Raw genomic sequence first — 24364 nt, 5'->3', positions numbered from 1 at the left:
GTGTGTGTGTGTGTGTGGTCCGTGCTCCATCATCCCAATTAGTTTCCTGTGTCGGTGAGTTTGGATGTGGAGGAGACATGCGTGAAGACGACAGGTTGTGTCAGGGAGCGTGCCAGCACCCTGTGATTGAACAGCGCGTCCGCGGCGCTGGCTTTAATCACGCTCACCATAAAACACCCGTCACTCAACGGTTACTTTTTAATTTTACAAACGGCAATGGGCAAAACTTTCAATGGCAACCTTTTTCAAAGACGCTGGTCAGGACTGTTTGTGTGAAACGCACGCAGGCACGCATGCACACACGCACGCAATACACACATACACACACACACACACTCCCTCAGACACACACACACACACACACACACACACACGCGCGACACACACCAGCTCGCCCCCATCTGCAAGCGTCACCGCTTGCAGATGTAACCGCTTGCAGAATTCGCCCCCTGCCTGAATTCTGACATGAGCCCCACCCAAACCCAACTGAAATCAACCACGCAGGCACTGTGCATCCTCGGGGTAAAAAAACCTGAATCAGATGGTCCATCGACCCCGCCCCCCCAGCCCTAACACACTCCCAATGCTGAGGGGGTCTGGCCTGGGTTGCTGCTCAGCTTGCTGTGGGTCCTCCCTCCCAGCTGTTCAAAATATTCTGACCTGGGACGCCCTCGGTCGGGTTGGATTGCTCTGCTGGGATGCCTGTGGACGATGATACATCGACGTTGCCTTTTTGTTGAAAGTAAAATAACTGAGATTTTGACAGCTTTTAAGAAACCCACTAGGTTTATTTTATATAAATGTCTTTGCATGAAACCTTTAGTTTTTCCTTTTATCTTTTATTGGTCACATTAAATATATACAACTTTTTATTTTGTTGATTCTCACAAAATGTTCCCCATCATTATGCGTCAATATCTTTATTTCGTTCTACATTTTAATTATGTTTTTAGAGACCAATTAGATTTAAGCATTCCACTGCTAAATAAATTATCATACAATTCATTATACAAATCAGTATCATAATTATAAAAAGTACAGAGTACAGTAAAGAGTCGCAGAGAGGCGCTACAGGAATTAAAACCCAAAGTTTGTCAAAAGTTAAGATTTATTTTGAACGTATTTATTTCATGAGAGGTCGTCAAGTGTGACATGAGACATAATAATTCTGCTGTGTCACGGCTTATGTTTTATTACTTCCTGTGAGTCGGCTCAGTTTCGCAGCGTCGGATAAAATAATAAAAGATGGCAGCTCTTGCTTACCGCCAGCTGGTGATAAGGTTCACTGCTCTCTCTCTCTCTCTCTCTCTCTCTCTCTCTCTCTCTCTCTCTCTCTCTCTCTCTCTCTCTCTCTCTGTCTCCCTCTTTCTTTATCATCATGCTGTCTATCTCTCTCTATCTTTTTCTCTTTCCCTCTCTCGATTTCTTTCTCCCTCTCTCTCTCTCTGTCTCCTCTCTCTCGTGTCAAGTCTCTCTCTTTTCTCTCTCTTTCTCTCCGGCCTTTCTCTCGCCATCTCTTACTGTCCCTGGCTCTTTCTTTCTCTGTCTCTCTCTCTTGCTGACAGTATCTCTCTGTGTCTGTGACTCTCTCTCTCTCTCTCTCTCTCTCTCTCTCTCTCTCTCTCTCTCTCTCTCTCTCTGTCCCACTCCCTTTCTCTTTCTCTCTCTCAAGCGCCTATGATGGCGATGGAGACTTAATGGATGGATTATCCAGCTGTGTCTCGTCTTGCTGTCTCAACTGCCACTGAGCACCCTGTGAAAAAAAATTGAAATAGTTGCTCAGTCTGTCTCTCTCTCTCTCTCTCTCTCTCTCTCTCTCTCTCTCTCTGTCTCATTGACTCTCTCTCCTGCCCTCCCCTCTAGTGTGCACTAGCGATTTGGCCCGAAGAATCACCAACACTGAATTGTTGTGTTCCTTTTTTTGAGCCGAAACAAACTGTGGTTGTGTCCGTCTCTTTGGATGCCCCCAAATGTTGATGGCAATGGCGGGCAGGGCACAGGGGAAAGGTGGGGCAGCGTGAAGTGTTTAGGAAGAGATAAATACAGCTCTCTGTTCGACAGTAACCCCGGTCCCTGGATCGAATTAGATAGCTAATTGCGTTTTAATAAATCGTCAAACTCTGCCTATTCATTCTGTTGTTTCCATGGCAATGATGAGTCATGAACCCCCCCCCCCCCCACATACACCCTAACCCTAACCCTAACCCCCCTCCCCCCTCTTCCACCCCCCCATTAGGGACTAATTTAGGTCCTCTTGGCAGCTCTACCTGTCTGTCACTCTCGGCCCTCTGTTTAAGGGGAAGTTTGAAACTTTGCGTCTGTATTAAAAGTTGATGAAAAGCTCTGACATTAACGACTTTGTCGTTCCGGGCTGACAGACAGCTGGCTGATAATGATGTGGATGTGCTCTCCTCTCATGGATTGAGTGCCGTTTAGACTTGGTGAGGAAAAAAACTATGTGAGTGGGCCCACACTCACTCACTCATACAGAGGAAGCACGTCTGTGCACAGTCACCATAGGACAACACAGCTATTATTGTCCACACTCCCACAATGCACCTCTCCAGTCGCGCCTCTCTCTCTCTTTCTCTCTCTATCTCTCAGTCTCTCGCTCCTTCTCCTTCTGTCTCTCTCTCCATTCAAGCGAGCAAGATAAATGTTGCATGGCCACTGCTCGACAAACCACCAATTTCCCATTCATTCTTTCCATTTACTCTCTCTCTCTCTCTCTCTCTCTCTCTCTCTCTCTCTCTCTCTCTCTCTCTCTCTCTCTCTCTCTCTCTCTCTCTCGTGTGCTCACGTGTCAGTACATTCACTCAGCTGCCCTCACATTTTCTTGCCCTGATGTCCCAGCTTTTTCTAAACTGACAAGTGTTATAAAAATCTGTCTCCCTCCGCCCAGTATATTCACTTTATCCCCTCTCTAGAATGCCTCCCTCCCTCCCTCCCTCCTTCCCTCCCACCCCCTAGCCTCTATCAGTAACCAGGATATTTAATTTTTATTTTGTATCTTACTATGTTTTATTACAGATCTTAGGTGTGGAAGTTACCTGGTAATTAAACACACAAGGATTCTGATAATAGACCCTCCCCTCCCCCCCTGACCGGCGAATGATTGGCCCCTGCTCCCGCCACTCACTGCTTTCCTTTCCCTACATGGAGGGCACACTCCCAGCCCTGCCAAATAACTTGAATCCTTTGATTGACAGCTGTCTCTTCTACTTCAAGGACAGACTCCTGCGAAAGATGTCGCTGTCCATGGTGCTGAATTCTGTCAGGACATCGTAAAGTCAATAAGATAATAAGTAAAAAAACATCCCTTTTCCACACAGATCAGGTGATGAAGGGCATCAATTGAGGGCACCTTGAGTTTTTTTTTCAAACTCATGAACTAAACACACTGTCCACCCACACAAAAACATACACACAGACGTGGGCGAACACATGCAATCGGACAATCACATTTCACCTGGCAATATAATTGGCCAGAAAGCAAGCTAGCTATCCAGCCAGGCATCCCATGGTGGGGGGTGTGTGTGTGTGTGTGTGTGTGTGTGTGTGTGTGTGTGTGTGTGTGTGTGTGTGTGTGTGTGTGTGTGTGTGTGTGTGTGTGTGTGTGTGTGTGTGTGTGTGTGTGTGTTTGAGAGAGAGAGTGTTGGTGTGTGGGCAGGAAGTAGGGCTAAATTTAGACTCAACACGTCAACGGTAATGTGTTGGAAAACCCACTGTCCTTTCTTTTCCTGTTGTGGTTATCTCCGGTCACGATGACCTTCGACCCCATGCCAGTGATTGTGTTTGTTAGCTTAGAGCCCTTCTAAACACACACACACTTTCTCCCCATATGTTCTATGTTAACTGGTAACATGTCATATGGTAACTTCTATTCATTTTACAATGAGGTTTGATCGATTTGATTACAATTTTAGTTTGACAGGTTATGCATTTGTTTGGATCGCAAGGTCTACTTTTATGAATATCTGGGTCAATGAATATCCTTTAGGAAAACCCCAAAAAGCCAATATGTTCCCGCAGCGATGGTTGAGGGGGCTGACTGTGTGTGTGTGTGTGTGTGTGTGTGTGTGTGTGTGTGTGTGTGTGTGTGTGTGTGTGTGTGTGTGTGTGTGTGTGTGTGTGTGTGTGTGTGTGTGTGTGCTTGTGTACATGTCTTCGAGTTTGATTCCGCAGTAACTAATTACACTGATGGCTCACAGGAACACTGTGTTTTACCACAGTGAGACACTATTTAGCTGAATGTCATATTGGTTTGTGTGTGTTCATGTTTCTGTGTGTTACTGAGAAACACAGTGAGTGCCTTTGAATGTGTGTGTGAGTGTGTGTCAGTGTGTGTCCATGGTATTTAGTGTGTGTTTTTGTGAATGAAGTGTGTTTGTTTGTTCATGCCCCATTATCCAAAGCAGCAGGTATCCTTCAAAAACAACTGGGATTGCACGCACAGACACACATTCACACAAACACAAAAACACGCATCCATGTGTTTGCGTGTGTGTGTGCCAGCACAACACAGTGTGTCTGTACATGTATGCACGTGTTGGTTGGCACTTATATAGAGGTGCCTTCAAACGTGTTTGTGAAGGGCAACACATGCACCAACACATCTCATAGCGACTACATGTTTAAAAAACCTCTGCAACATCTATCCACTGCCTTCCTCCAGTTCCCCCCCCCCCCCCCCCCCCCCCCCCCCCCCCCACCCCCATCCTCCCTCCCCAGTACGTGACCCAGTGTGTGTCTTCAGGTAAGGGGCCGGAGACGCTGTTCGCAGGACAGAAGCTCAACGACAACGAGTGGCACGCCGTCAAGGTGGTGCGGAGGGGCAAGAACCTCCAGCTGTCAGTGGACAACGTCACAGTGGAAGGTAAGCCGTGCCCTCGTCCCCACGGCGACCAGAGCTTCTGATTGGGTGGGACTCAATGACTTTCCTCAGGGGACCAATCGACCTCCTCGTTGGCATGCGTTTCAAAACGTGAAGCAGTAGGAACGTTTACGATGTGTTGAAAAGGTTATGATAAAAAAAAGAGATGAAACATTTGTTTCGAGATCTCCATTTAATTTTTTGGAGGATATTCGTGACATGCTTCGAAATAGTGTACACAATTAGAGCAAGGAAAAGGCTAGTATCGTACCTAGAATTACAATTTAATAAAAGGCATAAAAATAAATCAGTTTTAGTCACTTTGGATTATTACCATCTGCCCAATGATTCAGCGGTAAACTGTAGTAAGTAAGTAGAATAAAACACCAAACTGTGACCTGGTTTCAGTAATATTAACAGCATATGCTTCAGAGGCTGAGATACACACATGGACAAGCTTTGACTGTGGGTGAAATTAAGATAAACTAGTATGTTCGTGTATGTTTGTGTGTAAGTGTGAATGTGTGTAATGTGTGAGTCACAGTGTGGGTGAGATCTAGAGGCCCTTTAACACAAATCTTATTTTTCATTGAGCAGTCACCCAGCACACGTGACCCTTGAGCAAGGCGTGGGAGGGTGTGGAAAGACGTTTACGTAAGCGTAATGTTAAAGACAACATGACAAGCGTGGCATAGGTCCTCTGAAAAAATGGACGCAATGGTTACTTTCTGACCTTTAAAGTGATCAAACGACGCGGTAAAGGGAAATAAAAGTTTGCTTTACATCCACTACCTGGAGATTTGTTGGTTTGGGTTGTCGTGATTTAATTGAATAAAGGATTCTTTCCACACGATACTTGTGTAGTGTCATAAAGTCGACACAATCAGAGCAGAACAGATGCCATCATAATACCTAAGAAATTACATTAAATGATCTTAAATCCGCGTCGGGATTCTTCGGCAATTACATTTCTGATCCGTTACACGCGATAATAAACTATGCGCAGTCGGAGCTGTGTGCACATTCAACCCGACCTAATGCATAGCTAAACATCATAATTCCACTAAATCCGCCAATCCATTTTTAAACCCTTTGATTAAATATGCATACGTGAGGCCGTTGGGTTAAATAAAACAGTGTTGCTACTGTTAGTGCATTGCCGTGGAAACGTGAGAGTGATGGTTGTGTGAAAAAAAGGCAGAGCTTTCTACGAACGAGAAAGAGACCGCTTCCGACAATACAGAGCAAACTAAACAGAACGAAGTAACGTTAATCTCACTTTTATTTAAGGCAAATGAATTAAGTATAGGTATTCCTTCACAACAAGCTATTTTTTTTACCTTCAGGCTGTATTGCGGCTCTGTAAATGAAAATATTTACATGAATTAAATCAAAATGCGTCAGAGAACCTTGGCACCGCGGGGTGTTATGATACCGTCGCGTTTACGTGAACGCAACCGAAAACAGTTCTTGAGATGCTCTTCACGTTACGAGCAGGATGCTGCGGTAAATAGCGATGATGGCTCCATACAGGAAAGGCAACGCTGCTGTGTTTTGACAGGTACTCATTACCATGTGGCACCACACGTCTGGGGGTCGGACTGCATCCGAACGTGACTGTGAAGACCTCCACACACAGGCCTTTCTGTGGTTTACACGTGTTGGATACAAGCAGCTCGCTTTCTTTTATCCTGAGATGTTGTTGTGTTTGCGAGAGACCTCTGTATGAGTTCCAGGAATTAATTGATTTTTAAGGGGAGCAGCGGATAAGAGTGCAGCAGTGTATTTGTATAAAAGATTGATTCCTTTTTGGTGCCTCTTGGGTGAATGGACAAGAAGGCAGGGGAATATGTTAATGGAGAGGGATAGCTAGGTAGGATAGTTAGTGTAGAGGTAGTGTGCGTGTTTGTGCGTGGTTTGTGTGTGTGTGTGTGTGTGTGTGTGTGTGTGTGTGTGTGTGTGTGTGTGTGTGTGTGTGTGTGTGTGTGTGTGTGTGTGTGTGTCTGTTTTTGTGTGTTGGTGCATGTGTCTGCATGACTGATTGTGTGTGTGTGTGTGTGTGTGTGTGTGTGTGTGTGTGTGTGTGTGTGTGTGTGTGTGTGTGTGTGTGTGTGTGTGTGTGTGTGTGCATTTGTGTGTGCATTTGTGTGACTCTATGTCTTGTCTGTGTGTAGTTATGCGCATGGGTGTGTCTACATTTGTGTGAATGTATGTCCGGTGTGCATGTATGTGTGCTCGTTTATGGGTTTGTGTATGTGTGTGTGTGTGTGTGTGTGTGTGTGTGAGTGTGCGTGTGTCTGTGTGTGCGTTGGTGAGTTGGGGACAGGGTGTTATCACCTCACAAACAAGAAAAAAAAGCAAAAGTTAATAAAATAAACAAAGACATTAAGAAAACGACAACCGGGAAGTCCTCCGGGTCCCCTCAGACCGGGGGCCATTTCATTGGGCGGCGAGCCAGGGCCCATTACCCCGGGCCCCTGCGGTTAACACTGTGTATCTCCCGCCGTTTTAGAACAGCAACAACCAATTATGGCTCCCGTGTTGTTCGCCCCTGAAAGAGCCGATAGCGCCGATATATTCAGCGCGGTTGCAAGAGAGCTCGTAAAGAGACGCCAGTGTCCACCGGTCCGTACGGGACGCCCTCCATGTACCCATTCTTCTGTTGTTATTTGGACGGAAGCGACCATTTTTATATCAATGTCTGTAACAAGGTGTGCAGTGGGCGAACAGTTTCCCCAACGCTGCTCTGTTCAAATGTAATGTGGCAATCATCCAATGAAAACACGATCTCGTTGGTTCCACGGTTCAATATCCGATTGACCCTGTTTTACTTGAGCGTGTAACTCCACCGTACAGTGATTTGGCAAAATAAACAAACAATACCAGACCGCCAGGCGCATGTACAGCAAGTGTACGGGATGTGTTTAGGTTAACTTCAACTTTATTGATAAAGGTATTGCTTTAAAACAAAGGTAGAATAATCAAGCATTGCTTAGCGTTCGTAAATGCAATAATATGCCTTATCTAACCGTTCACTTAGTTAATTAACAGTTAACTAATGGCCTAGGAATTATTTACTATTGGTGATTGTGTTAGCTGAGATATTCGTATTCAGTAATTAGTGGTTCATTATTCTAGCGTTGTTGTCAAGTATTACCTAATTGGTCAATAAATATATAAACGATTGCCCGCATCCCATTCCAGCTACTCAGAGAGAATACACAGTGCCAAGAGACATTTTCTCATGTAAAAACTTTATTTATTTTTTAATGAGACACAAATCGAACAACCGTTTTAATAAATGTTCAATTATTGAATACAACACTAGAAATAAGTGATGAATAGATTTGAAATAATACAAAAGTGAAATGAGATAAAACAACACGCACTGTTATTAATACAAATAAACAAACATAAATATACAGTATATATTTATGATTAAAAACAACTGAAATGAGATAAAACAACAACCACTATAAAGATTAAAATTAAACTATTATATATATATATATATATATATAATATATATGTTTATAAAACAAATAAAATGAGATAAAACAATAACCACCATAAAGAAAAAAAAATACTATTATATATATATAAATATATATATAATTATAAAACAAATGAAATCAGATAAAACAACCACCGCTATAACGAAAAAAAAAAAACTATCATATACTACTATGAATAAAAGAATAAAACAAATGTAATCAGCCGTAACAACAGCCATTGAGTACACTGAGCTCCTCTCACCTCCCTCCCCCCCCCAGGCCAGATGACGGGCGCCCACACCCGCCTGGAGTTCCACAACATCGAGACGGGCATCATGACCGAGCGCCGCTTCATCTCCGTGGTGCCGTCCAACTTCATCGGCCACCTGCAGGGCCTCACCTTCAACGGGGTGCCCTACCTCGACCAGGTACCATCCACCCCCCCGCTGGGCTGGACTGACCCACAAAGTTTGGCACTTTTAAACTTAGTTTCGGTATCACTTCTGCCCCGCATCAAATGTCACCTTATAATATTGGTGCATCCTCGGTTTATTCTATTGTCCTTTATTTTTTTATTACAATTCAATTGTATAATGTAGGAAAAGCATCTATATATAAATATATAGACTTAGCATACATAGTGCAATATCATTGTTGGTAAGAAATAAAGTAAAAAATATTATTTCCCATCTAGAAATGATAAAGATGAACTTATTTCTTGCATTATTCATAATTTCATCCGTCTTAGATTCTTAGTTTCTATGTCTATGGTTCACGATGAATCAAATATTCCGACACAGTTTATATCTCCACCCGTGTCACTATGCAAGAAAACAATGCTTGCGTCAATAAAGTGTGTCCACTCAACGGACATCCTCCCCCCCCCCCCCCCTTAGTGCAAGAACGGTGACATCTCCTACTGCGAGCTCAACGCCCGCTTCGGCATGCGCCACATCATCGCTGACCCCGTGACCTTTCGGACCAAGGGCAGCTACCTGGCGCTGGCCACGCTGCAGGCCTACGCCTCCATGCACCTCTTCTTCCAGTTCAAGACCACCACGCCCGACGGCCTCATGCTCTTCAACTCAGGCGACGGCAGCGACTTCATCGTGGTGGAGCTCGTCAAGGGGTGAGCGAGACCATTGGTGTACCTCGTGTGTGCGGAGGACCACTTGGCACCTGTTGCAGCCCCCTCGTCCCAGTGTTTCCCACCACAGTGTTCTGGGCTTGTGACCCCCTTGTTTGTAGTTTAGTTATTACAAACCTTTTTGTGTGTATTTGGTTTCACACATTTAACCATTTTGAACCCCATCATTATCTAACCTTGTCTTCGATGTCCGGTGAATCTTTGTGCATAGCGCCACGTTAATGAGTTGATTGTAGTTTCATTATTTATCATTAGTCTGACAGCTTGTGTCTACAGCACCGCAATGAGATTCCCTTCAGAACAGGAAGACCCACACCCCTGAAGCTGCCTCTAACAAAGACTTCCACAATGCCAGAAAAAGATTGAGTGTTTAGGTTAGGAATGGAAAATATAGTATGCCTGTTCACCAGGATGTTTTACTACATCCGGTCGCGTTTCTTAGTTTGCAAGCCAGGATGCTTTTTGGCTAATTTGCCCCACAATGCTTTGCGCAGCAGAAAATACGTCACATCGACTGAGCCGGGGAAAGTCGATGTCCCAATTCTATGCATACTGTGTGCAACAGTACATACTTTGTAAGGATAGCTGTAGTAAAAAGTATGCGATTTGGAACGCAGCTCCAGTATGTTTTTTCCATCCCTGTTAAATGCAGCTTCGATTCCCTCTCAAGAGGCATGAAATTTGCAATATAGTTCAACCGAGAGAGGGACTCTCCAGCTTTTGAATACCAAAGCTCAGATGGTGTTTGGGTTTGGCTCCTTTCAAATCACAGTGACAGTCTCAAAGGGCTTCATATGATACTAAAACCTTGAGCCTTTAACGTAGCCAGGGAGTCATCCACAATGCAAACCCGCCACTAAGTGGTGTTGCTTCCCCTTTAAGGCCAATACAAATTAGATTTCTCAGCTGCAGCTCGTTGAGTTGATTTGGTGGCCCCATTCAAAAGTGTTTAGAGGCTGTTGGGTTCACAGAGTTTGGTAGGTCAACAGTATTTCCTTTAACCCCCTCGTCATTTCTATAAGGCAATTTAATTCGATCTGTTATGATTTACAAAGAATAAGGTAGAATGTTGAAATGGAAATGATATGTATCATTCTTTTTTTTTGTTACTTTTGTTATTATATATTGTCTGAAATCCTTCCAGATAAGTAAAGGGAAGTTGTTATTGACCGTCTCACAGTGCCAGTGTTTTGACACAATAATAATAATTATGTGAATAGTTTCATTCAACCCTTTCTGAAGGTTACGTGCTTTGCCGAAGATAGGCTTATAAAAAAGTTTACTGTTATTCAGAATACATTTGTGTGTTATTTTGTTTTCTTGGCAAGATACTTCTGCTATGTTGGTGATATTGTTTTGGTAATGTGCCCTGTAAAGCACTTAAAACCTAACTTTTTTTTAACAGCCTGTGAAATGCTGTGAAACAACCTCACTAACTATAAATTGTTTGGAAATGTTTTGTATCCAAACGGGAAAGCTTGGGTTGCCACTGCCACAGTGAGATGTTGAATAAACACACACCTTCATTGCTGCTGCATTAGCGTAGCATTTAGCGACATTAGCGTTTAGCCTAGCATGACAAGCCTACCACCATCTGTATTCCTGTGAGAAGGTGAAATCCCTTAGTAGCAATGCCATGATGCACCCTCATCTGCCCTTAAGTAAAGAAAGGCACCTCTGCTTGTTTATGCCAAAACCAGGAAGCACATTAGTTTATTTAACTGACACTTATGTCAAGAGCAACGTTCATTAAGTGCATTCAACGGTGAACCACTAACCTAAAATGTTCAAGAATCATTTGACTTAATACAATTAGTCAAACAAGCAACTGCTGTAAGTGCTAAAATATAGTATCTGGCACTTGAATCATCTTTAATTCATGTTTTCCACGGGCCAAGACGCAGTCTGAACAGATGAGTTCTCAGCCTGCGGCGGAAGATGTAGGGTTTCATCTCTCCTGATGATCCCGGGGAGCTCATCCACCATTGTGGAGCCAGGACAGCATATCATTTAGATTTTGTTGAGCGTTTTTGCCTCTCAAAATGTTTCTCCGAATGTGTTTCATGATCTCATTTACTGCCTTCATATTGCAGTTCTGCACAGAAAAGTGTGCTCTCAATAATGTCGAATTGATTGACAGAGGTTATGACGGTATGAGAGAGAGCGTCCGAGGGAGGAAAAGACAGCGAGACAAAGCGAGACGGAAAGCAGGTTATTGTGTCTTAGAGTCCGCCACCATGGTAACCTTGGTGATGAGTTAGGGGCTCGGCTGAAAAAATATTGAACTCTGCAAGGGGTCGCGTCAATGATGCAAGGCAGGTTGTGCTGACCTTGACGTGCCCATGGCAACCGAGCGTTGAGACACTGCTTCCCTCCAGGACGTCTGGTCGATGGCATTTCAATAGGGCATGTACGCCTACACCCATGCTTGGGGACTTTGTGTCATGCTGGTATTGTAAAGGGCACCCATGCTGCCTTAAGTCAATAACATATGTGCCCATATATATAACTGGTTGATTTATCACAACAATTGTGGAGGGGGGGGGGGGGAATCATGGTATATAATGTGACTTGGATTCCAATAAAGTAGTCCTGATTATTGCGATAGTCCCTCCCTTCCTTATCGACCAGCCCTGTGTGTGCTTAACCACTTCACACTCTTACTATCCAGGCTGTCACAGGCCGGTACCTTCTGTTTGTATCTGTGTACTCCAGAACTTGTCAGCGTAGCGCGCTCCGGTTCTCAGTAATTCATCTGTGTAGCACACTCCGGTGAGTCTTCTGCCGAGAGGTTTGATGTTGTTGTGGGGGATCCTCTTGTCCTTCATGTGCTCTGTGGAGCTACCTGATGTCATCTTATATGTGTAGGTATCTGTGTAGGGGGCTCCCGTTCCCCTAAGTTGTTGGTGGAGAAAACGCTTATTCCATTCAAGTTACCCAGCTGAAGTGTGCTGGTTTTGTGTTGGTTCCCCTGTGGAGGTGTGCAATGTTCTCTGTGTAGGAAACCCAAGTTCCCTGTGTGTGAGCGTTCTGAGAGTTCTAACCCCTCCCCCTCCGTCTCATTAGCTACGTCCACTACGTGTTCGACCTGGGCAACGGGCCGTCGCTGATGAAGGGCAACTCGGACAAGCCACTGAACGACAACCAGTGGCACAACGTGGTGGTGTCCCGGGACGCCGGCAACGTGCACACGCTCAAGATTGACTCGCGCACCGTGACACAGCACTCCAATGGAGCACGGAACCTGGACCTCAAAGGTAAGGAGACTGAACTAGACTAGCCGACCACCGATGTACCACAACAGTGATTTGTTGTTGGGAAATCATTTTTGGCAAAATGGCCGCCCCCCGCTGCAGTACATCGTTTAGGTTAAGCCTTGGTTTCTCCTCGTTTTTGTCTGCTCTTTGATGTGACGTTTAGTACAGATCCTTTGGGCTACATCTAATTCAATTTGTGTCACAAAAATCAGAAGAATCTATGCAAACGGGTGCATTACATTATAGGGTGTTGACGATATGGTAATAAGGGAACTAATGAAAAATATATTGCAGTGGCGTTTGTTTAAATGTGGGATTTGGGGGGTTTCTTTTATGCTAAATGATAGACGAGAAGCCAGCCTATATTCTCCTTTGCTGGTAAAAATATTTAAATTCAATCGTAAAGTTAATAGTTTTTAATTCCTTTAGCATTTTACTCGGCTATTAATGAATTCATCAAAAGGTATGAAAACCATAGGGCGCAATGTACAATGAAACACAAAGCGTAATCACACACACGCTTTTCCCCAAAGAAGCCAAATCCATTCAACAAAAACGCAAGGGGGCCGAGATTATAACTGCTCTTCCCTCTCCCCTCTGGGGCTGTAGTGCTCTTGAGAAGCATCAGACGAACCTTGTCCTAATGTGACCTACATCTGAGAGTCCAATCTACAAAAAAGACTTTGTCCTTTCCACCTCCCTACCTTTTTCCTTTTACACGGTATTGTCGCCTTGTTTTCCCAGTCGAGCTATCTTCACTCTTAAAGATACCCCAGAAATGGGTGTAAAATTGTACACTTGACTCTCACCTGTAACCCTTTCATGGGACACGTTTTATGTCCTCCTCTCCCGGGCGAAACAGCGGCTCCTTCAGATAATAGCAATGGTTAAAAGCCTCTCACGTCTGAATGCTTTGTCTTGCCGTTGGAATCGGCGTGTAAAATAACAGTGAGAGAGAGAGAGAGACACCTGGAGCTGTTAGCCGAGGTCATTTTAGACCATGGGCGCTTTTCTATTTTTAAGGACTCAAACTCCTTGACGCGGCAACAGTTTTTTGGTCGGGTGAAAGCACAGGGAAAACAACAAGGTGACAGCCTCTGAGGATTCAGGGGAAAACAAGTCACGGCGCCACAATAAGGCAAGAAGGCAAGGACAGAAGGAGTACGGAATAAGGATGTAAAGATGGAAGTAGGAGAGGGATTGAGGGCAGGAGGAGACACAATACGAAAGAAGGAATGGAGCTGAGAGAGGGAGAGAGAGAGAGAGGGAGAGAGAGAGGGAGGGGGAGAGAGGGGGGAGGGGGAGAGAGAGAGAGGGAGAGGGGGAGGAGAGAGGGGGAGAGAGAGAGAGAGAGAGAGAGAGAGAGGGGGGGGGGAGAGAGAGAGAGAGAGGAGAGAGGAGAGGGGTGAGGGGGAGAGGGAGGGGGAGAGAGAGGAGAGGGAGAGAGAGAGAGGGAGAGGGAGGGAGAGGAGAGGGAGAGGGAGAGGGAGTGAGAGATAGAGAGAGGGAGAGAGAGAGAGAGAGAGAGAGCGCAAGGGGGGAAGGTGGAAGTGGTGATGGTGTTGGTGATTCACAAGTGGTAGAGGGATTCTGGCTGACATTAAACTGCTGTAAGTGGCCTTAGACAGAGGCCCGTTTGTCAGTAAGAGAGGATTCGAGACGAGTGACTCAGTAACACGTCCAAACGTTGTCTAGTGTTTCCCTGAGGACACTGCTGATGGATTAGGATGGTGAGGAAAGTGATGATGGTGATGATACTGTGGTTAATATATAGAGAGAATTGAGAGAGATGATGACACAAAACAAATGTGTGATCCATATAAGTATAATCAAAGTACAAAAACATACTTCTATTAAAGGGGACTTATTATACCACCAGGTGTGAGTGTGATTAGCCTTACAAGCCGTTTCGAAAATCTGCCTAATATGACATCACTAGTGGGTGTGTCCACCTAGATCTGTGCTGGATAGATGAGCAATGTTTACTTCAGTCCACTGGGTAGGCTGGTAGATAGATCTATCCAGCACAGATCTAGGTGGACACACCCACTAGTGATGTCATATTAGGCAGATTTTCGAAACGGCTTGTAAGGCTAATCACACTCACACCTGGTGGTATAATAAGTCCCCTTTAATGTAATTTGCACTAATAATGGATAACACTAATGAATATACATATATACTACAATCAGGGCATTTAGCAGACGCTTTTATCCGAAGCGACTTACGGTGTATCGGCTGATACACACATTGACACACCGACGGCAGAGTCAACCACGCAAGGCGACAGCAAGCTCGTCAGGGGCAGTTAGGGTTGAGTGCCTTGCTCAGGGACACGTCAACGCTCAGCTAGCGTATACTAACGATAATAATATATGTCCATTGTTTGAAGACTTGTTAAGCAAACACACACACACACACACACACACACACACACACACACACACACACACACAAAATAACTTTGCCGCTGATGAATTGACAAAATTTCCCTTCGTGGAGTGATTAGTGGCTTATCAGTTGAGGGTCTGTATTGGTTAATTGATTGGTAGTAATTGATAAGGCCCGAGCTGATTACAGCAGTGGTTGGGCCTGTTCTTGGATCTTATGGATATCTGATTACAGTACAAAACAAACTCGTAATAAATAAGGAAGTCAATCTTTATACCATTTTAAACTAAGTTTAAAATAGTTTGTGTGTCCAATTCTTAATTTTTTATTTTGGCTCTCAGTCGACGAGAATTCAAATAGGGTGATGATTGTTCATGATTGTTCCCATGCATTCTGGGAAATGTACGTCTTTCTATTGAATTTAATAAGTCCAAAAAACGAGGAATCTACCATAAATAATGGCTTGTGTTCAGCTTGCATTGAATACCACGTTCAGCGCACCGACAACGGTGTCATTTAGCGATGAGTCATTGTGCGGGCTAGTGAAAATGAGCGTGCCGTGTTAGCCTCCTGCTTACTGCTGTGGTGTCTCTATGCCAGCTAGCATGATTAGCAAGGCTCGTCGCAGCTATATCCCATAAAAAGGCCGGCAAACCAAGCGTGCGACAACCGTCTTTCACTTACTCTCTCAGCCGGCCACCGTGGAGACGTGTGGCGAAGATGGCGCTATTAGCATATTTAAAAAATGTACGAAAACTTGCACGACGATTTGTTTCCGCAAATTAAACAGACGGACGGCAATTTGCGGGGATGGAGATTGAAGGTGATGCGGTTGGTGTTTTAGGCCCTTGACGGGCTGAGGCTGTAGTGTCTGCACGCGCACGCCGCACGTGGCGCCTGAAAAGAAAAAGAAAAAACCCCGTGAAAAAAAAAAAAACGCTACCATCTGCGCTATTAATCTGTTAGCCGCTTGTGTTTGCAGTTTTTTCCCCTTTTTTCCCGTGGCCGCCTGTTCCTTTAATTGAAGAGACGCTGCCTGCTGGGAACGCACGCTTATGCGAGCGGTTGTGGAGAAGAGTAATAGTTTTTAAATCTGCCTTCTAGAGATTTCTGTAGCGCTGGACCATTTCTCTGTTCTCGGTTCTCTCTCCCCCCTCTGGTCTAATTGGACATTCAGAGCATGTTCACTCGCTCTATAAGCCCATTTCTTTCCCTCTCTAGTTCTTTCTGGGGGCTTCACTCACACATTGATGCACGGGTGTGTGCACAAACACACACACACACACACACATACAGACACAGACTCCCAGCACGGGTGGTAGGTTTATACATATGTTCACATGACGGCAATGACGGACGCCAGCTGTGACTGAAGGGAACTGGGAGGCAAAAAACATGCATTCCGGAATATATACAAGCTCAGACAAATGCAGAGAATTTTCTTCATGTTCACTCTTGACTCTTATTCACATGATTCAACACTCACACACACACGCACGCACGCGCACACACACACACACACACACACACACACACACACACACACACACACACACACACACACACACACACACACACACACACACACACACACACACACACACACACACACACACACACGCACACCCTTCAAACAAGCGTAATCCCAAATCGTGTTTTCGGTATCATGCATCTTTCATTTCTAAGTGCATTTCCTTCTGTTTAAATCAGCAGGATTCCGAAGTGTAATTACAAAAAAACCGAAAGGCTTTTTGTTTATTTTATTTTTTGGTGTCCCAAATTCCCTTCTTATTTCTCCAGAAACACGTCATGAAATATTAGACAGTTAATTATCTTCAAGGTATTTTCTCGCCGTCAGGTTTGTAATATGGGGACAACACTAAGCCCCAGAGGTAATGCTTTATTGCACGTGAGTCTCACACCGGGGATGTTGGGAAAATATGGCGGATTAAACATTCCCACCTAAATGAAAATACATATATATTGCGGCTTTAAAAAGTCATAATCCAAACTTTTTCGACTCACGGATAAAATATCTAATCGAAATGCTGACAAATTCAAACATGCCAAATGCATTAACAAACAGATAAAACAGAAATCACAATATGCTAATAGGGTAAAAGACATAGAAATAGGTTACGGTAGAAAATCAAACCAAGTGAGCTATGCCTCATAGCGTAATAGCCTAATTCATACATCAGCCAAATAGGGATATCTAACCTAATTCTACTCTTCTAACGCTGCTGATTCACTGTGCCTCATTGGCTATATCCTAAGCCAATCAGAGTCATCTATTTGACCTAGGCATTTTCCACGCTAAACACAGGATGAACCTTAAAATATGACTTAGGCAATTATGCGAAGAGGCTAACGATCCATAAGACCCATAAGAAGTGACGTAGGCCTTCCATTGGGCCCTCCCCCACTCCCGCCAGATGCAGCAGGTGTGCGCCCTAGCGCTACGCTCGGGCCCCCCTGCTTGGGCCCCTCTGAGACGGTGCCGCGAGGCCCCTGGGCCGTAGCGGAGCGCCGCTGTAGCGTCCCGGGTCTCCTGCACCACCCGGGGTGTTGTTTATGGCTCCCACTCAGCGGCCTCGCCGATCCCTCTGACGCTCTTTACTGTCCCCCCGCTGTGACGGATGAAGGGCCGGCCGGAGACGGACAGGAAGGCAGAGAGACGGACAGAGAGGGGATTGGACACGTAGATGGTGTGCAGATGGGTGGATGAACGAAAAGAAAGACGGATGCATGCTTATGCTTATGGATGCATGTCTAGATAAAGGCATGCAACGGTATCGAGATGGATGGATGGATATACGCTTTGATTGATAGACGATAGAAGTGCTTTGGCAGATATGCCTAGATGGACTGATTAGAGCAGAAGAAGATAAATGGATTAAAGTATTTTAGGCAGATTAATCGATGGATGGATGGTTGTCACGGACGATGGACGGAAAGATTGATTAACGGTTGTTAAATAGATGTTGATAGAGAGAATAGATAGAGATACATGCTTACACGCATGGATTGCTCGATAGATAGAGAGGAAAGGACAGATTTTGCCCGGGTGAATGGATGGAGAGGTTCAAGGATAGATTACCGGTCGTTAGATAAATAGATTGGTTAATGGGTACAGGGTGGATAGATGGCTTCTTCATCCATCGCCACAAGCAACAGGGAGGCCCAGTCTCTGATCGGTATCCAATGGCGACGGCTCTCGACGGTGTGTCCGAAAAAGAGACACAATTAACACAGTGTCCTCTTCTCAGGAGCGTCTAGTGCCACACATCAGCCCGCTATCGGAAAGCAATACAGTGCTTGACATTCAGGCTGGAGGAGTGTGGGGTGGACTTGCAGCCAATGGAGGATAACTCATGCCTGCATGATGTGTATTATAAAGCTCTCAAATCACCCCTTCAGTGTAAGTGGCTGAACACACAGGTTTACGGGCAAAGAGAATACCCGGCTGGCCCTGTTATGATTGGCTTTTATTGTTGATGATCGCAGGTGTTATTCCATGCATGCTAGCAATTGTGCGTTATTGTGTGTTATTTTCCCTATTCTACGGCCAATTGTTGTTCATACAATTAATATCCTGGTGAATTTGTGAAGGGTACTCTGTGGTTGGGTATTGTATGGTGTTCTCACAGCCGGGAGGTGCCGGGTCTGAGCCCCAATTCCCCCCGCCTGCCCTGTCCTTGAGCAATGGATGTGAATTCACTGTCAGCGCCTGGGGATAAAAGCATCTTGTGTATAACTATATGGTGGTAAATAGAAACTCGATTTACCTCGGCCAAAGCAGTCTAGAACGGCCTTTTGAAGAAGATCTGGTGCTTGGACTAAAACGTTTCAGCTACTATTTGGACCAATCTTGTGTCCCCAACTTCCCTATACGGCGCATACAGGTTTTCTTATTCCCGTAGACCAGGTAACAGCAAAACGTGTGTTCATAATGCTTGTTCATGTCATCATTTAGGCAGGATTGGACACGAGTCTGACATAACCAGGAACAATAAAACCCCAAATTGCCGTTATTTTTTAACTCGTGTGCTGCTCGTGAATGAGACACTTGGCGTACCTTACCCGGGATCCAACCCTGACTCGCTTTGAAGACATCTGCTAATGAAGTGCCTTCGCGCGGCACTGCTGGGACGTATGATGTACAGTGCTCCGGAGCAAAAGCAGACCCAGTGAAGGAGCAGCCTGGCAACACAGAGAGAGGGAGAGAGAGAGAGAGAGAGAGAGAGAGAGAGAGAGAGAGAGAGAGAGAGAGAGAGAGAGAGAGAGAGAGAGAGAGAGAGAGAGAGAGAGAGAGAGAGAGAGAGAGGAGAGAGAGAGAGGAGAGAGAGAGAGAGAGAGAGAGAGAGAGAGAGAGAGGGCGATCAAGGAAAGGTAAACACAATTTAATGAGCTTTGTGCTCGCCAGCGGAAAGTTTGAGATTCATTATTTGGTCAGCCCAAACTATTTGTCAGACACACCGTATATACTAATCCGTGCACCGATAACGGGTCGAATAAATAGCTCCCCTTACCCTGACCCTTAACATTTATTATTTTGGCTAAAAGAAAAATCTAAAAATAGTTCAAAGAAATCTGTCGCTTATTTGTGCTTGGTTTGGTTTCTCATAAATTAAGTAAGAGTTCCATCTGTGCTTATAAGGGCTGATGTTGTTTTTTTGTCATGTTGTTGTTTTATCATGCTATTTAATTTTCTGACACACACAGAATAGCCAGGTGAAGAAAACAAACCAGAATCAAAGCAATTATCCTTGCAGGACTTTTATTTGCGCACGCTGTTATTTTGAAAGCGAAAGCCATTTGAGGACATGCACTTTTTGGGTTATTGGTTCATGGGGAAAGAGGACACTAAGGCGCGAGAAGAGCTATCACGTTAATTACAATCTGAGAAAAGTCGCAATGAATCCACATTTTCTCTGATAAATGGGGCGTATTTGCATTAAAAATTAAAAAACAAAAGTACAAACACACACACACACACACAGACACACACAGGCAAAAGACACAACGTATGGAGCTTTTTCGTGAGTAATGTTTAGATTAACTAAATATTAATGTGCATCACATAAACTTGCGGGGGGAAAGAACAAAGTTCCAATGTAGTGACTAATAGCGTGTAGATCTGACGACAAATCTGTAAAAGTTGCGGTACAAACATGCTAATTCCACCATTAGGGCTCTGAAATGAATCAGGGCAAGCGGTTTGTCCCACAGCCACACACACACACATGTCCCTCCCCATGCACACATTCGCTTATAACAAGCGCCTGCTGTGCGCATATATCGATGGGCGATGTCACTCCAAACCCCCCCCTCTGCCCCAATGGGCTCCACACCACGATCGATCTGCGACACTAATGATGTCCATTTACCAGCAGCAACCAGCCCTCGACGCGAGGCAGAGGGGAAACAAACCTCTCCTCTCGTAGCCGCTGCAAGTACCCGCCTCAACACGCAAACCTCAGTCTTGGCTGTTGTGCCCATGTCAATGTTTTAGCCATAGCCGTTGTAGCCCAAGCCTTAAGCTCGCGTGCTAGCGTAGCAGTGAGAGCTAGGTGGTAGATTGTGCTTGTTGTCCGCTTGTGATGATTAAAATTAGCATTATGAAATGTATGGAAATCTACAGTGTTTATGTAGGATAGTCATGTATATATGAGGGAGTTTGAACCCTGACCTAAAGGGTTCCGGGTTCGATCCCCATATGTCTGCAGTCTGACATGTAGACACCCTCGAGCAAGATGCCTAGCTACCTGCCTGCGCTTTGATGAATTCCATCTTAAAATTAAAATATATCGTAAATGACTTTGGGTAACAGCTTCCATTACGACAAAATGGCATTTTAAACTGTATATAAAGGTGTGTTTGCAATCCGCACTCAGGAACCAAATAGCGTCTCGGTTTCATTGGCCACAGCCGAGTGAACTCCGCCCATGCAAGACGCAGTTCTCCACCGCCGGCCGGTTCTCTGTCCCCCCCCCCGGCCCCCCGGCCCCCCGGCCCCCCGGCCCCCCGGACCCCCACGCTGTGCAGCGGCGAGGGCCCTGTGGTTGACCTGCTCTGCTTCGCCGGCTCCCATTAAAACAGTCTCAACCCAGTGATCATAACTCCGGGGCTCGTGAAGCCCTAGACCAGGGGCTGTCGGGTAGCTTTAAAGGGCTGTTGGGGGGGGGGGGGGGGGGGGCACTTAAAGGGGTGTCAATCCCATGCCTGTTGAACACGTGTTATCGCACACACAGCCTGCCAGGAAGGTGTTTGACGTCACCCCTTGGTTAAGGTCATTGAAGAACAAAACAACGACAATGACAAATCCTTAGCCATAATGCAAATCTTACTTAGCAATTAGGCAGAATCCTGTTTGTTTCCGTTCAATAGCACACCTGCAACCAATGATTCAATGACATGACTTCTATTGCTGATATGCATGATTCAAATGGGAAACTTTTCATATATTTTGCCAGTTTTCAAGTTTTTCCTTTTAATATTTTTCCACACTCTCTGTCATTCTTCACTCTGTCTCTCTCTCTCTCTCTCTTCATCCCGCTCTCTCTTTCTCTCCATCTCTTTGCGTTTCCCTTCCTGATCCCTCTCGTCCTCAGCACCTACTGCGTTAGATAACAGGTTTTCTATTTGTAAGTGTGTGTGTGTGTGCGCTCATGTGCATGCATGTGTGAGTGAGTGTGTGTGTGTGTGTGAGCACACTTTGTGAATGTCCTAACTGGCGTTGAGATAAAGGCGTTTTATTCTATTTGACAGCTTAAAGTTATGCCCCCAGCTGAAGGGAAGTGGGGGGGGGGGGATTTACAACTCACAATTAGTCCAAGAAATAAATCAAGCTGTACTCTTCTCTATTATTTATCAGCGGGGAATAAGTGATTTGCAGAGGAGGGAAGGTACTGGGGAGTTATGGCCCATGGTAGTCGTTTATTTTTTGCTTGGCTGGGGTAAAAAATAAATAAGCGATGGATTGTGAATATAGACTGACAACCCGGTATTATGTCGTATTTGTTTTCACACGGGAAGAGGAATGCCCGCGTCACGTCGGTTAGGAGGAAGAGGAATGTTCCGGCGGAGGCGGTCGGCCGTGAATCATTCCCGATCCATAGTGCCACTCTCAGCACTTTGTGCATTGTACGTTTTGAATATTTAAACTGATTACATACTACAACGATGAGGAGGTTACAGTGGTAAGGTGAGGGGAAGGCTTGGATGGGGAGATGCAGATGGTTGCTTTCGAGGGCCATTGTTTTACCGTGTGATGTTGAGTAGCCATGACAAACTTTTGTTACGTCACAATTGGGAGTGTTCTGCCATCCATCTGATGGATGAGTTGAAATGCAGTGAGTGTTCGTATCAGGCGTGAACTGCTATTCCGTACACCTGGTTCTTCATGCTCAGCCTATACTTAAGGATTAGGGGATAAATATAATATTGAGGATAAATATTGAAAGTGCGGGCACGACTGGCAAATAATGGGGTAGACGACAGGCAGCCAATCAAATCGGTTGAGGTCCAACGGTTTACACTTTGAACCTTGCTGTGAATATGAATTGTCGAGATGCATGTCAAGACCCGGGTAAAGCAGAACATGGGGTTGAAGCGAGCAAAAGAGGGTAGCATAAAGAGACGAGACACAGAGCGTTAGATGTGTTGAAGCCGTGCCAAACACAAGCAAGGTCTTGGAATAACCATAAAACATAAAAACAAAAATGAAGGGTTCGCCTTCTTCCCCCGTACGCGCGAAACTGGCTTCTTTTCAGAGGTTTTATGTGATCCAAAAATCTCTCTGTCCTTCAAACGACCCAGACTCCAAACATTGAATGTCTGAACTCCAAATTGGACGTGTCTCAAAAGTGAGACGCTTCAGGGACCAGACTTGACACAACAAATGTCAGCTGAATCCTCAGTCGAACTACGGGGACACTCTTACGACTTCAGAAACCATTCAGAAAGACTTTAATTGAATTAATAGAGTGGGGGGTTTGGGGGCGCAGCCACAACATCTGTCACTGAACCCATCATTAGACAGCTATTTAATAATAGCACTGCCTGTTGGTTGTGTGGGATATGTTGAAGCATGTGTGTGTGTGTGTGTGTGTGTGTGTGTGTGTGTGTGTGTGTGTGTGTGTGTGTGTGTGTGTGTGTGTGTGTCTGTGTGTTTAGGTGCTCAAACGTAAACACACATCGCTTGTTCACACACTCACACTCTCGCTCTTTCTCTCTCTTCAAGACACACAGTCACAGGCTCACACTCACCCACTCACTCACAAAACAACAGTACAAACACACATACATACATGCATACATGCATACATGCATGCATACATACATACATACATACATACATACATACATACATACATACATACATACATACATACATGCATGCATGCATGCATGCATGCATGCATGCATGCATGCATACATGCATGCATGCATGCATGCATGCATGCATGCATGCATGCATGCATACATACATACATACATACATACATACATACATACATACATACATACATACATACATACATACATACATACATACATACATACATACATACATACATACATACATACATACATACATACATACATACATACATACATACATACATACACAGACACACACACACACAGACCCAAAACCAATACAACGCACACAAAGCAAAGCATAATTAAGCAACGCATAAATAGTTGTCAGCCAGATTAGTTGTTCGGACATCAGTTGCTGGAGGCCCATGTTTTGTTCTCACCTCTCTGCGTTAACACCTTTCTGATTCACGGTATCTAGCCGACGGAGTGCTAAGTCGAGGAAGGCTTTGTATTTCACGGCAACACAACCTCTCGGTGCGGCCTATTTTCAAACATCACAAAGGTCTTGCCGCGTGATGGATATTAATGTGGAATTCAAAGAGTGCGAGTGTGAATATTGGATCAGGGCGGTTCAGAGCGGCCTGCACTTGGGAACCAATTACAGGCCAACGTGTGAAGGTAGAGGGCTTTTATTTTGGAGGCGTCTGCGGGAAGCCCAACAGACGATGTGCAAAACAAGAGCGCCGTTGGCAAACGTCTGCAGGAAATTAATGCATCTCTGGGGGTAAAGGGATCAACGCCGATTCAGATTGAGCGTAGGTCTTGCACACCTCATCTTTTAAGGAAGTGAAATCAGTTAAGGTGCAATAGCACA

The 24364-nt window shown here is 44.9% G+C and overlaps 1 protein-coding gene across 1 annotated transcript in view; it reads left to right on the top strand.

Annotated features, from left to right (window-relative positions):
• Nucleotides 1-24364, top strand: part of nrxn2b (neurexin 2b) — a 179423-nt gene that overhangs the window by 127338 nt on the left and 27721 nt on the right. The window contains exons 10-13 of the mRNA XM_056576223.1: nt 4757-4876; nt 8647-8795; nt 9264-9496; nt 12581-12771. Of these exons, the coding sequence (XP_056432198.1) occupies nt 4757-4876; nt 8647-8795; nt 9264-9496; nt 12581-12771 (693 nt within the window). The remainder of the gene's footprint in view (nt 1-4756; nt 4877-8646; nt 8796-9263; nt 9497-12580; nt 12772-24364) is intronic.

This window comes from Gadus chalcogrammus, chromosome 17 (assembly GCF_026213295.1).
Source record: "Gadus chalcogrammus isolate NIFS_2021 chromosome 17, NIFS_Gcha_1.0, whole genome shotgun sequence".
NCBI classification, from domain to species: domain Eukaryota; kingdom Metazoa; phylum Chordata; class Actinopteri; order Gadiformes; family Gadidae; genus Gadus; species Gadus chalcogrammus.
The sequence above is the reverse complement of the archived record's forward strand: the minus strand, read 5'-3'. Positions and strand labels throughout refer to the sequence as shown.